Source organism: Typopeltis vanoorti, chromosome 1 (genome assembly GCF_054136105.1).
Source record: "Typopeltis vanoorti isolate ZY-2024b chromosome 1, IOZ_Tvanoo_1.0, whole genome shotgun sequence".
NCBI lineage: Eukaryota > Metazoa > Arthropoda > Arachnida > Uropygi > Thelyphonidae > Typopeltis > Typopeltis vanoorti.
Window position 1 is genome coordinate 41922238 of NC_143549.1, and position 17872 is coordinate 41940109.

Consider the following 17872-nt stretch of genomic DNA (forward strand, 5'->3'; position numbering starts at 1 on the left):
CCAAAATTCGCTCCCGTTCCTAGACACACTAGTTACACGTCTTCCTTCAGGCAATCTATCCTTCACGGTCTACCGAAAACCGACACACACGGGCCAATACATACATGCGAATTCATATCACCACCCAGCACAAAAATATGGAGTCATAAACATCCTTAAAAACAGAGCCACAACTATTTGCTCTAACCAGCAGGCCCTGAAACAAGAACTAAAAATCATTAGTGACACATTCATAAACAATGGCTATAACAAAAATACTGTCAATAAAATACTCTATAAAACCACAACAAAAACGAATCTAGATTACAGTAAAACCATAGCCATCCCATACATTAAAGGGTTATCAGAAAAAATCAACAGAATCCTACAACATTATAACCTTAATGCCACCTTTAAACCACCCACTAAACTTAAAACCATATTCAGCTCCTCTAAAGACCCTCTCCTCCCATTAGCACATCCTGGAGTCTATTGCATCCGCTGCACCTGTAACTTACCGTACATTGGTGAAACAGGACGGACAATCCCTATACGCAAAAAAGAACACATTAGACACATTAAATATAACCATTATGGTGAAGCAGGCCTCTCAGACCACGCACTCAACACCTTACACCAAATCAACTGGAAAAGCACCTGCTCCTTACACCGCACAAAAACATGGTACGAAAGAAAATTTAAAGAATCCTGTGAAATCCTGATAAACCACCCAAATATCAACAATAAAGATGGTATGAAAATTCCAAGGATCTGGATGGCACACATTTAGCCAACCTAATTTGAAAGATTCAACATAAGTCAGGACTCTAGCCAATCTGCTATTATTAGAAACCATTCCACTCCAACTGGCTGGAATGATGTTAATATATGTATATAGTAGACAACACAAATAACAGGACTTTAGCGTTGATGTGTAAAAAAAAAATTTTTTTTTTTTTTTTTTTTTTTTTCACCAGAGGTCAGGCCAACAATTGTGGTAGCGGTTAGTCAGTGTCTTTAACGAACCAGTATGATTGCAGTATAGCTTGTTTCCTGTGTATATTTGTACACTCCAGAAGATGACCTTGACATAAAGGTCGAAACGTCGAATTGTAAAATTTTAGTAATAGTAAACTAAAGTTTTTATTCAAACACGGTAGTTGTCTCCATAATTTCCAAAAATGCATTCGGATCACCGTGCAAGCCTAAAAGAAAGGAAAAGTTATGGGAAGAATTTGGCAAGAACATAGAAAATAAATATCAGGAAAGTGGCAGATATTCTGGATGTTGTTGGAAAAACTCAGAAATGGAGGAAAGAATGTGGTAAAAGGAATTACAGATGATAAAGGTAACGTGAAAACTGGAGTAAGAGATATCCTTTATATATGGAGTAATTACTTTGAAAAATTCTAAATGAAACAAGCAGTGAGAGCACAGTGGTTAAAAAAACACTAAACAGGCTTGCAATCAGGAATACATATCCATATTTGAAGTAAACAAGTCATCAAAAGCCTGAAATGTGAAAGGCAGCGGAAATAGATAATATTCGACCAGAAATGCACAAGTATAGAGGTTGCAGTGGCTGCAATGCATAGTTCAGAAGGCCTGAATAGAGGGACAAGTTCTGGATGATTGGACTAAAGCTCTCATAGTATCCATATACAAAAAATAAAATAAAACTGAATGTGAGAATTGCAGAGGTATTTCCCTACTGAGTGTACCTTTTAAGATTTATGTAAGTATACTTATGCAACGGTTGAGAGGGATTGTCAAAGGAAAGCTTGGTGAAGCACAATCTGGATTCAGGCTAAATAGAGACTGTCAGGGTCAGATTTACACTTTACAACAAATAGTTGAGAAATTGTGGAAATATAACAAAGATCTGTATTTAAGTTTTGTAGACCCTGCAAAAGGCATATGACATGGTGCCAAGAGAAATGCTATTCAAAATGTTAGTTATATGGTGTCAATTGGGCATTATATAATGTAATACTCAATCTTCATTTTATTTGAGTGTAATCAACAGTTAGATTGGAAGGAAGTACAGGGAGATGGTTTGATGTTATATCTGGTGCAGGAAGATGGTTAGACATTAAATAAGTCAAGGATGTATGTTATCTGCTCTGTTATTCATTATCTATATTGATCACATTATGAAGGAAAGCAGTATTAAACCTGATATCAAAATATATGTTAATCTCAGCTCTATACTTTATGCAGATGATGTTATACTTTTAAATAAATCCAGTACAAGTCTGGAAGATTCCCTGCCTAAATTGAATAACTGTTGTAATAAATTTGGTATGAAGGTCAGCATTAAAAAGACAAAGACAATGAAAATAGGCAGAAACATTGAAAATATCAAGTGGATTGTGAATGGAGAACCTATAAAACAAGTAAAACATTTCATGTACTTAGGCACAATTTTTAATGAAGAGCGTAAATTAAGTACAGAAATAGACAAAGTCAGCTGGTATGGTAGGAAATCAACTGAATAAATTTATGTGTAATAAGAGAGAAATTAGCCAAATCAGTAAATTAGTTGTATACAAGACAATGTTCAAATCAATGTTAGCTTATGAATATGAGAGCTGGGTTAGAAATAAAACACTTGGCCAAAGGATTAGAGACTACAGATATGAGAGTTCTGAGAAAGATTAGAGGCATTAACAGAGGGCATCAGTGGCAATATCATATTAAAAACGAGAATATTAGGAAAGAACTTAACATTGTTAGCATTCAGGAATGTGTTAGCAGAGTTAATCTCAGGTGGTATGGTCATTAAACAGAATGGGAGAGGAAAGATTAGTGAAACAAGTGTTCTTTGTCAGGTTGGCAAGAAAAAGACCCAGAGGGAGACCAAGATATAGCTGGATTGATACAGTAAAAAGTGCCTTAGAAGACAGAAATGTAAGATCTGATAGATAGATAGCATATTGATTTGGAGGAAAATTGTTGATAAGCAGTTAGTGGTGATGTAAGTTCTTTATGTAGTACTACAATAATATTCTGTAAACCCATTGAGGATACATGCCAGGAATTTGATGATGTAGTAACTTGTAGCAAAGGCAAGAAGTTCAGTATCTGTCTTAATTTTAGAAGCCAGTTTCTTAGTGCCATTGTGACTTGTGCCATTGTGACCTTAGTGACTTGGTAGGTAAAGACTGTTTTTGTCATCAAAAGCAACAGGTATAAATTCTGCTCTGATGTTTATAATAATTTTGGTTACCCATTACTTTCCTCATTTTGGAGATCCGTTTTGCCTGGGTTTCTACTTCTAAAGTTCTCTTTGTTTAAAGAATATAAATATTTTATCCATTTTTTTTGATATTTATTAAATTTACTATCCTTTTAACCTTATGAGGTTTAATTCCTAAAGCAGTTAGTCAGCAGCTTAGTTTTCAGTCTGTAGAAGAAAACAACATTGAAAGGTTGATATTGTCCCATAATCCTAAGTCAGGGGCTATTAAAACTGGCTCATTAAATATGTTATAATCCAGAGAAGTGCCCTTACAAGACCTTAAGCATATTAAATCCAAATTTCTTTTAATGGTTATAAACTCTGAAATCATTGAATTAATAAACTTGGTCTTTATCATTGATCTCTATGAGTTTTAGAACTTCCATTTCTTATGACAAATTTTTATTAAAAATTATCAGGCTTGTATATATAAACTTACAAGTTTCCTTCCATCCAGTTTGAGTTAGTGAGTCACCTGTGCTATGTGAAGGACCAACTTTTCCTTTGTCCCAGGACATAAACAAATGGGATCAAATATTGGGTACTTAGAAAGTTGAAGTTTGTAGTTCTTAGTTGACTTAAGGAGTTAGTCAATTCTGAAGAAGAAAGCATATCAAGAAGTGCTAGGAAGTCCAGGTGTCCTGAGTTAATACAAAGAAAAATGTTGGAAAGCTATGGCATAACTTTCCTGTATAAAATTGTGCTTAAATTTTTAGAGCTCAGTCCATTGTAAAAAAAAAAAAAAAAAAAAAAGCTTAGAAATTATGGGAAAGTACTGTAAAAGGAATCTGATAAAATGAATAAAAATTTGAATATCTTCAGTTATTCCTGTGTAGCCTTATGGTTGGAAAAAGAGAGAGAGGTAGACCCAGGAGAATGTGGTTTGAAGACATTAAGGACTGAACCTTGGATTACTATAAATATTCCAGAGTAATAAAAGAAAGAAAAAAGTTCTGTGACATGATTGCCAACCTCCTTCTAGGGGATGACACTTCAAGAAGAAGCCCTGTGGAAATGGCATTTGCATCCATAGTGCTAGTCTGCCTGAAGAAAGATCGTTCTGAGTTCAATTCTAACAGCCAATTACAGGAATGTTTTCTAGCCCTTTCTTCTGCCGGTTCTCAAGTTGAGATCTGCCATGGACAAGTGTTTTTTTTTCTCCTGTAAACTTGGATTTTTGTCATGTAAACGCAAAAAAATTTACCATAGAACCCATGCTATTTCAGATAATGATATATTGCTTTAGAGCTAGAGACCATAAGATGGTGGCACTCTCTTCACTGGATGCCACATAAAATAAGTGATAGTCTTGGGTGAGCGATCTGTGACTGGCTACAATGGAAACTGAATGTCTCTCAGGCTGGCTGCAATGGAAATTGACTGTCCCTCAGTATAAGAAGTTGTTCAAAAGTTAGATAGGACTAATGAGGCCTAGCCTACTTTCTATGGGGAATAAAAGGTGTTCACTGATTTTTTTATCTTCATTTTTTATTCACTATTGAAACTTTATCCATATTTTATTCTCCAGATATCCAGAATATCTTTCTCAAGATGTTGATATTTGGAGTGATTACTTTGAAACACAGTGATATAAAATATTCAAGAAGAACAATCAGGAGTACATAAACTTCAGGAAGATAAGCATCAAACCTTGATATGGACAGGTGGCAGAGTTGATGAAATTTGATCATCAGTGTTCAGATATGGAGGTTGGCAGTGTCTACAATGCATAATTCAGAAAACTGGGTGAGAGGGCCAAACAAATTCTGGATCATTGGAATAGAGCTATCGCATTCCCATCTATAAAAAAGGAAATAAAATTGAATATAAGAATTATAGGAATTTTCTTACTTGAGTATTTCAGTTAAGATCAATGTGAGTATATCACAAATTGTTAGCCACATCTCAAGTATGCTGTAGGATCTTTGCATAAGGATTTGGAAGGGGGATCTGCATTGATAAGGATCTGTTTTATAGAAACACATGACAACATACCAAGAGAAAATCTGTTCAGAATACTACAACTATATTGTTTAAATGGGAAATTATGCAGAGCAATACATATTCTGTATTTAAGCTGCAAATCAGCAGTTAGATTTGAAGGAAGTATAGGAAGATAAGTTTTTAAAACCAAATTATAAACATGTCCACTATTATTTGTGTGGATTATAAGTCTAACTAAATTTATAATTGTAACTAAACTAAATAATAGGTATAAGAAATTTGGCATAAAATCATTAATAAAAATACAACTATAGAAATAGAAAGTGATGTAAGTGATATTTTACATCTCCTACATTCTCAATAGAAAGACTATAAAACAAGTAAAATATTTCAGCTATTTAGGCACAATATTTTAGTGAAGATGACAAATCAAATATCAAAATTGACAACGAATATGAAAAGCTGGTACTGTGTAGGACCAGCTGAATTTGTATAGCATGGTTATATAAATAATTTATATAGCTTGGCTATATCTGTTAGCAGATTGCTGCATGTCCTGATTTGTCATGCAGCAGTTTGTTAAATATCATCCTGAAAATATTACCATAATTCAAGTTTGTAAAAGGAATCCAAAGAATTTCCTTCACAAACTAACTTGATTTATGTTGATATTTACAAACTTTTGCTGTGGTCCTTATGAATGTTTGCTATGGTGAGTCAACTGTAATTGATTATGCACATTCCGTAATAACTCTCCTTGTAGTTCCACACCTTCCTTTATATTTTAGGCTCAGTGGCCTTTTATGACCAGATGGCTTTTTTTAAAGCTAAATTTGATTTATAAAGCCAAAAATTTGGTTTATAAACCAGTCACTTAATTTCTCATAGTTATTCTGTCTCCAAAGCTTGGCATATGTGTGTGTGTGTTTCTTTGAGTAGTTTGATGGTTTTAGAGCAAGAGAAAAACCCTACTAACTTGTACAACTTATTATTCACACACATTCACAAGAATATAGTGATTTTATTACTGTAATATTTCAACCAGAAACTGACTGGTCATCATGAGTGCATCAGCATGATCACCAAATGAAGCTACAACAAAGAATGTTAATCCTATTTACAGAGCTGAGCCACATTCTAGATGCCACCTACTGGTTGGTTATAATAAATAAGATTACAATTAAGAACTAAATTTGAAATTAAGTGATTTGAAATAAAATAAAATTTAATTACTTAATGAAATGTCACAGCATTATATTTAAAATAATAAATATCATTAATTAAAATTTAAATTGGGAAACCATTATTGCTTGCCATTTATGAAGATGAGACTCTTCCAAATCTTGGCAATAGAGACAGCCATTCTGATTTAAATATGGGTGGTGTAGAAGTGTTTCAGCACCCTCTTTAAATAACTGCTCAAATGTAAACCTATACTGATGTAAAAGGTGATTATTGGACCATGGGATATCGTGGCCAGGGTCCACTCTATGCTGATCAAAGCCAGATTTTTCAGATTTATTGCTGTTAATATAAGATTGGTGTTCTTGTAGTCATTTTCAACAGAGCATCCAAAGTACGAGCAAAGTTACTCATTGGACTTGGTTAATATGAGGACGGTGGGGAGAGACATTGGGTGACTATTGGACCATCGTAGCCAGGGTCTACTCTGTGCTGATCAAGGTCAGATTTATTGCTGTTAATATAAGATTAATGTTCTTGTAGTCATTTTTCAACAAAGCATCCAAAGTTGCCATTGAACTTGGTAACTATGAGGACAGAAGGGGGGGGGGGGGGCATTTATTTTTTGTGGTAACCAAGAGGAGATTTTGTAGATAGGGAATAAAAGTAGGAAATAAATTATCTTTTCAGGGTCTTAGCAATTATCTGAGAGATGCCTGCAATATATGGGATTGGGATTCTCCATACAGATAGTTTTTTTTTAAAGTAGATAACATGGGCTCTGTTGAGCCATGATTTGAAGATGCCTATTTTTTGAAATGGATGATGTGCTGAATCTTGCTGTCTATAGAGCCTGTGAAGGTAAGTTTACAGTGAATAGAGGGATATTATCCTGTAGAGGGATATTATCAATATGGGATTGGGATTCTCCATGCAGATAGTTTTTTTTTAGAGTAGATAACATGGGCTCTGTTGAGCCATGATTTGAAGATGCCTATTTTTTGAAATGGATGATGTGCTGAATCTTGCTGTCTATAGAGCCTGTGAAGGTAAGTTTACAGTGAATAGAGGGATATTATCCTGTAGTCCAATTAGCTCCTTTTACATCAATGCAAGTTTAGGTTTGAGCAGTTATTTAAAGTGTGCTAAAGCACTTCTACATTGCCCAAATCTAAATCAGAATGACTCTCTCTCTGTTGCCAAGATTTTGGGAGACTAATAAATAGCAAGCAATCCCCCCCCCCATTATATACAATCTTTTTTTTTTTTTAAATACAATGCTGTTTCATTTCATTATGTGATTAAGTTAAATTTTATTTCAAATTACTTAATTTTAAATTTAGGCTTTAATTGTAATTATTTATTGTAACCATTCACTAGGTGGCACATGGCTCAGCTCTGTAAATAGTATTAGTATTCTTTGTTGTAGCTTACCTTGTGATTAGGCTGATGCATTGATGATGGCCAGTTAGTTCCTGGTTTCAATATTTCAATATTACAGTAATAAAATTACTACAGTATATTCTTGTGAATATGTGTCTATAATAATTGTGATAATGGCACAAGTTCTAGTAAAAAAAAGTGCGTAATTTTTCTTTCATTTGCAAAACTTAAATATTCTATTAGAAACATAATTGAAACCAGGTAGTAAAGTCTGAATTCATTGTCAACTCTGCTGATCATATGCTGCCATTTTTTATTTTTGTTTTAAGTTTTTGTTAGTTTTTTTTAGTTTAAATTTTATTCATATCTTATTCATGGTTTAATTTTCATTTTATTTTAGTTGAGATTTTATATTCAGTTAATTTTAGATATATTGACCCTGTATTGAAAGTCACTTAGAAGTTAATAAAAACATTTAATGTGTCATATTACAGTGCATTATTGCCAGCAATGGAAAACTGACTCCTAACTTTGAATATATTATGGAACTGAGGAATACATCAAGGTCAGTGAGGTTTTGTTCAGAAAAAAAAAATTAAAATATATATATATTCCTGGTTTAATTTTAATTTTATTTTAGTTGACTGTGTGTGTATGTATGTATATATGTGTGTGTGTGTGTGTGTGTGTGTGTGTGTGTGTGTGTATATATATATATTTTAGAGTTAAATGTTACTTAAATTTTCTTCATGTGGTTATTCTAGTTTAGTCATAATTTTAAATGATTGAGATGTTCTTTTTGAAAGAATAAGGAAACTCCAAATTTAAAGTTTATCATTTATTTGGTATTCAAATAAATGTTAATATGTATTTTAATATTTGCAGTTAATATTTGTTGATAGTAATATTAGGTATCCACTTATTAATTTGATTACTCAACATAGAAACTCATCACTGTTTTGCATTCCCTATAAGGATGTGTTAATATCTATCTGGATTTAGCTTGTGAATATATTACTATATCTACAAAAATCTCACATTGATGTGTTGTAAGATCGTTAATAATCAATTGCAAACATTTCATTTATGATATTCTAGGTGTCTACTTTATCCGTATCTTTTAAAATTCTTTTCAAAAGTATATTTACGAAAGAAAAAAAAACATTTTACCATAGGTAAAACATTTAAATATAACGTATTTCGTTTATAGAAATACACACACACACACGTGTGTGTGTGTGCGCGCGCACGTTCGAGAACATTGACTCTGTTGTTTTGATACATCTTTTATAAAGAGATTTAATGACTAAAACCAAGAATAATTGTAAGGCTTTAATGATATAAAACACTACTAGTTTCAGCTTTTGACAGCCTACTTCGGGTGTCTTCTAAAAATAGGAAACAGCAATAAAAACGCTGAATAGTGTGACTACTTGTATTAGAAACTATAACATATTTTAGGAATGTTAGTCAAGTGAGTAATATTTATTATCCGACTAGTTTCACAGATAGGCATCTTCAAGGATATAATTGGTAAGCGATATGAAAGTAACAGACTAGGTTTTAACTGACAGTTCTAATACAGTAAAACCCCGAAGTTATGCGATAGGTGGGACCAACAAAAAGCACGCAAGTCGAATTCACATAACTCGGGGTATAATTTTGCATTTATATATACAAACATACAATTGGGACCAAACGTTTACAAAACACCTATATTTTTTAAGAAATATAATCATAATTGTAGTTTTTCTTACATAAAAAAAAAGAAAGTTATTTTGATGCCGATGGTTTCATAAAATCTAGTAGATTCGTCTGAGGGCATAATGTCTTTTTCTTGTCACGCAAAATTTCTTTATAGCAAACTAATGATTTTTTTATTCCTTGCCTTGTGGCTGCAATTCTTTCCTAGTTAGAATTTATGTCCTCCAAAATCTATAAACCTTTCTTTTATGATTGTTCTTGCTGTGGATTTCTGTAGATCGAACTTCTTTGCTAGCTCACAAATTTTCATTCCACCTTCAAAATCCTTAATAATGTTGAGTTTTGTTTCCAAAGTCAATGTTTTTCTTTTCTTGCTAGCTGTAGAAGAATTAGACTTGCTTCCTTTGGACGACATTATTATTTTTTATGTGATAAAATTTTTATCAAGAACATAACATTAAACAATTGTAGACTATAAAAATTGTGTATGAATGGAGACTGCGCAAAACATGTCAGTGCTTGTTCACAGCATGTGTGACACTGGCGAATGCGGCTGGTGCCCGAAACATCTGACTAGTGGTGAGGCATGAAGCGGGATGGGAATACATACATATAAGAAACCGCGTAACTCTGGATTCGCGTAAGTCAGGGTATGAATGTACATACAAAATTAGTACTGTGCATGAGACAATACATGTGTCGTGGGTACATGATTTATTTGTTTAGGGACATAATGTAATTGGTGTGAAAGTTCATTTCTTTGGTGTTAAGTGATCTAATTAAAGTTTTCCAAATCTCCAGTAGGATTAGACTTTGATTCTTATTTAGGTTTCCTGTTGAATGGGTGACTATAGCAGCTTCCTTGAAGGTTTTGGAATAGTAGTTCTCTTCTATATAGGACATATGACTCTTATCCCACTCAATAAAATGGTTGGTAGTGGCGAAGTGGGAAGAAATGCCTGAAATATCTTGTCTGTCGTTTCTAACATAGCCTATATGCTCCTTCTGTCTCATTTCGAAGCTTCTAGAGGTCTGACCAATGTAACTAACACCACAGGAACAAGGTATATTGTGTACTCCAGAGTACGAAAGGATGAGGGTCTTTCAGTGATCTTAAAAATTTCCGAATAGTGTTGACTGGCTTGAATGTTACTCTAATATTGTGTGGTTTTAGAAGGATAGCCAATTTTTTGGAAATTGTGCTGACAAATGGAATAGTTACAGCGCTGATGTATTGGGTGTAATCACGTTGTCTTTGTGGTATATCCGAAAAGAAAATCTTGTTGATGAGTCTTTTAGGATAACCATTTAAGGATAGCTCTCTGGATATTGTAGTTAATTCTTCTTGTAAGTCATCTTGGTCTGTGGTATACTGTATAGCTCTTTTCTTAAGCATATGGATAATGCTAAGTTTCTGGGATGTATGATGTGACGAGTTGAAATGGAGGTAACGTCCAGTATTTGTAAGTTTTCTATACACAGACAGGTTGATACTGTTATTGGTTTGTTTCTTTATTAGGATGTCTAGTAATGAAAGTTTTTCATCTTTTTCAATTTCTATTGTGAATTTGATAGTATGGTGGAAACTATTGATTTTGTTGAGATATTCCATTAGTTCTTCTTTCTTATGATTCCAAATGATAAAGATGTCATCTACATATCTGTACCACGTTTTAGGTCTTGGGGTAATTTGAGATAAGATTTTATCTTCTATGTCAGCACAAGAAGGAGAGAGGGAGGGCTACCCATTGCTAATCCGGTAAGTTGTTTGTAGACTGTTTTTTGCCAAACGAAATAGTTTGAAGTTAAACAATGATTGAACAACGTAGTGATGTTTCTTGGGAACAAGTTTTCTAAGATGTTGATGACTTCCACAACTGGAATGTTTGTAAACAGAGATGTGATGTCAAGGCTAGCTAGTATATCATCTTCAGAGATGGGGATGTTTTTTAATTTCTCAATAAAATGTTGAATTTTTGATATAAGTATCCGAGTTGTGAATGTGTTGTTGTAAAATTTTGGCTAGATATTTAGACATTTGGTAAGTTGGAGAATACATTCCATCAACTATTGGACGTAATGGTGTGCCTTTATGTATTTTAGGAATGCCATACAATCTTGGAGTCAACGGATGCATGGATTTTAGCTTACTTATTAAATCTATAGGCCAGTTATTACGTGGTAGTCATTCCACGTAATAGTTCGTTGGTGTCATTGTGTTTTTTTGCATAGAATCTGTATTGAGAACATCATAGACAGACGTGTCTGATAATAGATTGTTCATTTTCTTTTCATAATCTTTTGTATTTAAGATAACAGTATTATTGCCTTTGTCCTTTATTATTCTTTAATTTGAGTAGTGTTCTTCTTTCCATTTGGTTAGAGTTGGTGTTAGGAGATCTTGACGGAGTGGAGAGGATTATGCTGCTTTTTAATTGTAGGTCATTAGCTATTGGGCGTGGTAGCAGTGAGATAGCTTTTTCTAGTTGCAGATGAAATCTATTTTAGGAAGAGCAGTAGGTTTTAAGGTGAAATTGAATCCTATTTTGAGAATTGAGATCTCGGGTTTTGTTAAAATGTGTTTAGATAGGTTCATTATTATCAGACACGTCTGTCTATGATGTTCTCAGTACAGATTCTACACAACAAAAACCATAATGACACCAACGAACTATTACGTGGAATGACTAACTGGGCTATAGATTTAATAAGAAAGCTAAAATCCATGCACCCGTTGACTCCAAGATTGTATGGCGTTCCTAAAATGCATAAAGAAGGCACACCATTACGTCCAATAGTTGATGGAATGTATTCTCCAACTTACCAAATGTCTAAATATCTAGCCAACATTTTACAACAACACATTCACAACTCGGATACTTATATCAAAAACTCGCAACATTTTATTGAGAAATTTAAAAAATATCCCTATCTCTGAAGATGATATACTAGCTAGTCTTGACGTCACATCTCTGTTTACAAACATTCCAGTTGTGGAAGTCATCAACATCTTAGACAACTTGTCCCCAAGAAACATCACTATGTTGTTCAATCATTGTTTAACTTTGAACTATTTCATTTGGCAAAAAACCGTCTACAAACAACTTCCAAACAACTACATATCTGTACCAACTTTGGTACAGATATGTAGATGACATCTTTATCATTTGGAATCATAAGAAAGAAGAACTAATGGATTATCTCAACAAATCAATAGTTTCCCCCATACTATCAAATTCACATTAGAAATTGAAAAAGATGAAAAACTTCCATTACTAGACATCCTAATAAAGAAACAAACCAATAACACTATCAACCTGTCTGCATATAGAAAACTTACGAATACTGAATGTTACCTCCATTTCAACTCATCACATCATATATCCCAGAAACTTAGCATTATCCCTATGCTTAAGAAAAGAGCTATACCACAGACCAAGATGACTTACAAGAAGAATTAACTACAATATCCAGAGAGCTATCCTTAAATGGTTATCCTAAAAGACTCATCAACAAGATTCTCTTTTTGGGTATACCACAAAGACAATGTGATGCCACCCGTGTTGGATCTTCCTGTAGTATTGAATATGTATTATTTTCAAGTAATTGAAAATAGTAATTCAAGGAGTGAAGTGGCCTTTTCTATTTTAGTAAGGAGAGATTCCTTAGGAATAAATCTTGGTGAAGGAATGAAATTAAGACCTTTGCAGAGAATGCTTTTTTTCAGCTGCTGTAAGAATGTGAGAGGACTTGAAGAATACCATAATAAGATGCTTCAATTACTTGAAAATAATACGTATTCAATACTAAGGAAGATCCAACATGGGAACTACAAAACCGCACAAACAATTTATTGAAGACAACAACTGAACTATCTCGCAACATTTGGCTTTCTCTATGCTCTCTTCATCAACTTATCCCATGTATTTATGGGGTTCCAAAAATCCACAAGGGAAACATCCCTCTTCGTCCAATCGTGGTGGGTATATTAATTCTCTGACTTACAAGCTTTCTAAACATCTTGCTAAATACCTCAAGTGTTTTTCTAATAAGTTTTCATCCTTCGTCAACAATACCATGGACTTCATATCACACATTAAAGATATAACTATCAATGAGAATGACATAATAGCAAGTTTTGACATAGTTTTCTTATTTACAAATGTCCCTACAGGAGAAATGCTAATATTACTAAAGAACAAATTATCCAAAAAAATGTTTGCTTTACTGACCCATTGCATTAAGTCTGGTTACTTCTGATATCAAGACACCATCTACAAACAAAACCAAGGTGTAGCGATGGGCAACCCTTGATCTCCTATTCTTGTGAACATTTGCTTGGAGGATTTTGAAACAAAAGCTGTATCATCCTTCCCGTTTAAACCAAAACTTTGGAAATGCTATGTAGATGACACTTTTATTATTTGGAGCCATGGCCACAACTCTCTCATGGATTTTCTTAATCATCTCAATAATCAGCATCCTAATATAAAATTGACAGTCGAACTTGAATATGACAATTCCCTGCCATTCCTGGATATAAACCTTTCACGTTGCTCTGGAAAATTTAGAATCTCAATGTATAGAAAATCTATGCAAACTAATAGATATCTTCACAGTCAGTCCCATCATTTTCCTCCACAAAAACTTGGAACTATTTCTACCTTGGGACATAGAGCACGCTCTCTTCTGAATGACCCAGATGAACTTCAAAAAGAAATTAATTACCTCTCACATGTCTTTAGACAAAATGGATATTCTGATGAAACCATTAAAAAAAATTTCTTCTAAATCCTCCTAGCCACTGCACTGAAGAAATAACCAACTTTAAGGGTAACATCTCCATCCCATACATCAGTTCAGTTTCCAAAAAAATTAGCTAAACTTCTTAAGAAGTGCAACATCAGAATCTTATTCACTACACTTCCAAAAATCCGCTCGCTAGTAAGCCATCCAAAGCCTCATCATCATAATCTGAAATATCCTGGCATATATATATATATATATATATATATATATTTATGAAAAAATTGAATGACTAGAACCGAGATTTAATTAAAACGGTTTTAATATAAACACACTACTAGTTTCGGTCTGTAACAGCCTTCTTCAGGTGACATTATAAAAGAAAAAAACACTAAACATTGAGGGTTAAAAGGCTATGAACAACATAGACAGTCTTTATACATAATTAGCATTAAAACGTTGTAGTTGTATTTGAAGCTGTTCTTTCATTTGTTGCATTGTTGGGAGAGTGCGTGCTTGCTGCATCACGTGAACGCCAGTACATGATTACAGCTGAATGACTATCTGGGAGGTTGTAGCTTAAGTTGTTATTTAGATGAACAGGATTGAAGATGATTTCTCTGGATTCCACAATTTTTCTCTCTATTTCGTCACTGCAACGGAAGATGTTTGTACATTTTTCCCAGCAGACTTTGTGACTTTGGTTATCATCATTAGGATTAGCCGAGAAAAGGATATGACTTGATAATGCACTTGCTCGCTGTCTCTTGTAAGTAATGTCTCTCATGTGTTCTTCCATACGCATTTCGACAGATTTGTCTGTCTGCCCGAAATAAGGAATATCGCAGTCACATAATATTTTATATACGCCAGGGTATTTTGAGTTGATGATGACAAGGTTTTGGGTGGCTAATTAAGGAACGGATCTTTGGAAGTGGAGTGAACAAGGTTCTGATATTGTATTTTTTTAGAACTTTTGCTAATTTATGTGAAACAGTACTTATGTAAGGAATAGATATATTGCTTTTGAATCTATTTGTTTCTTCTGAGTGATGTCTAGGAGGATTAAGAAGGAATTTGTTAATGATTTTCTTGGAATATCCATTAACTTCGAAAGAAGTTTTCAGATGGTTTATTTCTGTAAGCAGTTCATTTGGATCATCAAGAAGAGAACAGGCTCTATGTCCCAAAGTGGAAATTATTCCAAGCTTATGAGGAGGGAAATGATGGGACTGACTGTGCAGATATCTGTTGGTATGTGTGGGTTTTCTATATATCAATATTTTTAGTTTACCAGAAGAGCGAGTCAGTTTGACATCAAGAAAAGGCAAGGAATTATCCGTTTCAAGCTCAGCAGTATTAAAAGTTTAAAAAACAACAGAGATATAATCATCCTCCCTGCAGATAAAGGAAATGCAACAGTCATCATGAACTCCGAAGATTACAAGAATAAAATGATTGATTTACTACATAATGATACCTACTCAATACTTGAGAGAGATCCAACTCGTGAACTTCAAAATCGTACAAACAACTTATTAAAAACAACTGAATTATCCCGAAACGTCCGTTTATCTCTTCGCTCTCTCCATCCATTAATTCCTCGCATATATGGTGTTCCTAAAATCCATAAAGAGAACACCCCATTATGCCCAATTGTAGAAGGTATCGATTCTCCTACATACAATCTTTCAAAATACCTTACCAAATACCTCAAAAGTTTTTCAGGGAAATCACCATCCTTTATCAAGAACACTACAGAATTTGTTACATACATCAAGGATATTACAGTTGATGAAAATGACATCATGGCTAGCTTGGACATAACTTCTTTGTTCACTAATGTCCCAACAGATGTAGTCCTAACATTACTCAAGGACAACTTATCCAAAAAAATGTTAGCCTTGCTTACACATTGCATCAGGTCCGGTTACTTCAAATTTCAAGATAATATTTACAAACAAAATCATGGACTGGCTATGGGTAATCCTTTATCTCCTGTTCTTGCAAATATTTACTTAGAAGATTTTGAAACCAAGGCTATCTCTTCCTTTATTATAACACCTAAAGTTTGGAAACGTTATGTGGATGATGTCTTCATTGTTTGGAGCCATGGACATGAATTCCTTATGGTTTTCCTCGAACAGCTCAATAGCCGACATCAAAGTATTAAGTTTACTGCTGAGCTTGAAACGGATAATTCCTTGCCTTTTCTTGATGTCAAACTGACTCGCTCTTCTGCTGGTAAACTAAAAATATCGATATATAGAAAACCCACACATACCAACAGATATCTGCACAGTCAATCCCATCATTTCCCTCCTCATAAGCTTGGAATAATTTCCACCTTGGGACATAGAGCCCGTTCTCTTCTTGATGATCCAAATGAACTGCTTACAGAAATAAACCATCTGAAAACTTCTTTCGAAGTTAATGGATATTCCAAGAAAATCATTAACAAATTCCTTCTTAATCCTCCTAGACATCACTCAGAAGAAACAAATAGATTCAAAAGCAATATATCTATTCCTTACATAAGTACTGTTTCACATAAATTAGCAAAAGTTCTAAAAAAATACAATATCAGAACCTTGTTCACTCCACTTCCAAAGATCCGTTCCTTAATTAGCCACCCAAAACCTTGTCATCATCAACTCAAATACCCTGGTGTATATAAAATATTATGTGACTGCGATATTCCTTATTTCGGGCAGACAGACAAATCTGTCGAAATGCATATGGAAGAACACATGAGAGACATTACTTACAAGAGACAGCGAGCAAGTGCATTATCAAGTCATATCCTCTTCTCGGCTAATCCTAATGATGATAACCAAAGTCACAAAGTCTGCTGGGAAAAATCTACAAACATCTTCTGTTGCAGTGACGAAATAGAGAGAAAAATTGTGGAATCGAGAGAAATCATCTTCAATCCTGTTCATCTAAATAACAACTTAAGCTACAACCTCCCAGATAGTCATTCAGCTGTAATCATGTACTGGCGTTCACGTGATGCAGCAAGCACGCACTCTCCCAACAATGCAACAAATGAAAGAACAGCTTCAAATACAACTACAACGTTTTAATGCTAATTATGTATAAAGACTGTCTATGATGTTCATAGTCTTTTAACCCTCAATGTTTAGTGTTTTTTCTTTTATAATGTCACCTGAAGAAGGCTGTTACAGGCCGAAACTAGTAGTGTGTTTATATTAAAACCTTTTTAATTAAATCTCGGTTCTAGTCATTCAATTTTTTTCATAAAACATATATATATATATATATATATATATATATATATATAAGATATGGTGTGATTGTAATATCCCTTATTTTGATCAAACAAATCTATTGAATTACGTATGGAGGAACACAAGAGAGACATCTCTTATGAAAGAACACATGCCAGTGCCTTGTCTAATCATGTTCTTTTCTGAACAATCCTGATGATGAACACCAGGGTCATTCAGTCTGCTGGGATAGATCCAAAAACATCTTTCATTGCCATGATGAGTTTGAAAGAAAAATTGTGGAGTCCAGAGAAATCATCCTTAGTTGTGAACATTTAAATAACAATTTGAGCTACAACATCCCTGATAGCCACTCTGCTGTTGTTCAGTACTGGCATTCACGAGAGTCTGCAAGCACGCACTCAACAAACAATGTCACGTTTGAAAGAACAACTTAAATATA

The 17872-nt window shown here is 33.9% G+C and overlaps 1 protein-coding gene across 1 annotated transcript in view; it reads left to right on the forward strand.

Moving 5' to 3' along the window:
* LKRSDH (lysine ketoglutarate reductase/saccharopine dehydrogenase) overlaps nt 1-17872 on the forward strand; it is a 363892-nt gene that overhangs the window by 118735 nt on the left and 227285 nt on the right. The window contains exon 12 of the mRNA XM_090398943.1: nt 8224-8294. Within this exon, the coding sequence (XP_090255069.1) occupies nt 8224-8294 (71 nt within the window). The remainder of the gene's footprint in view (nt 1-8223; nt 8295-17872) is intronic.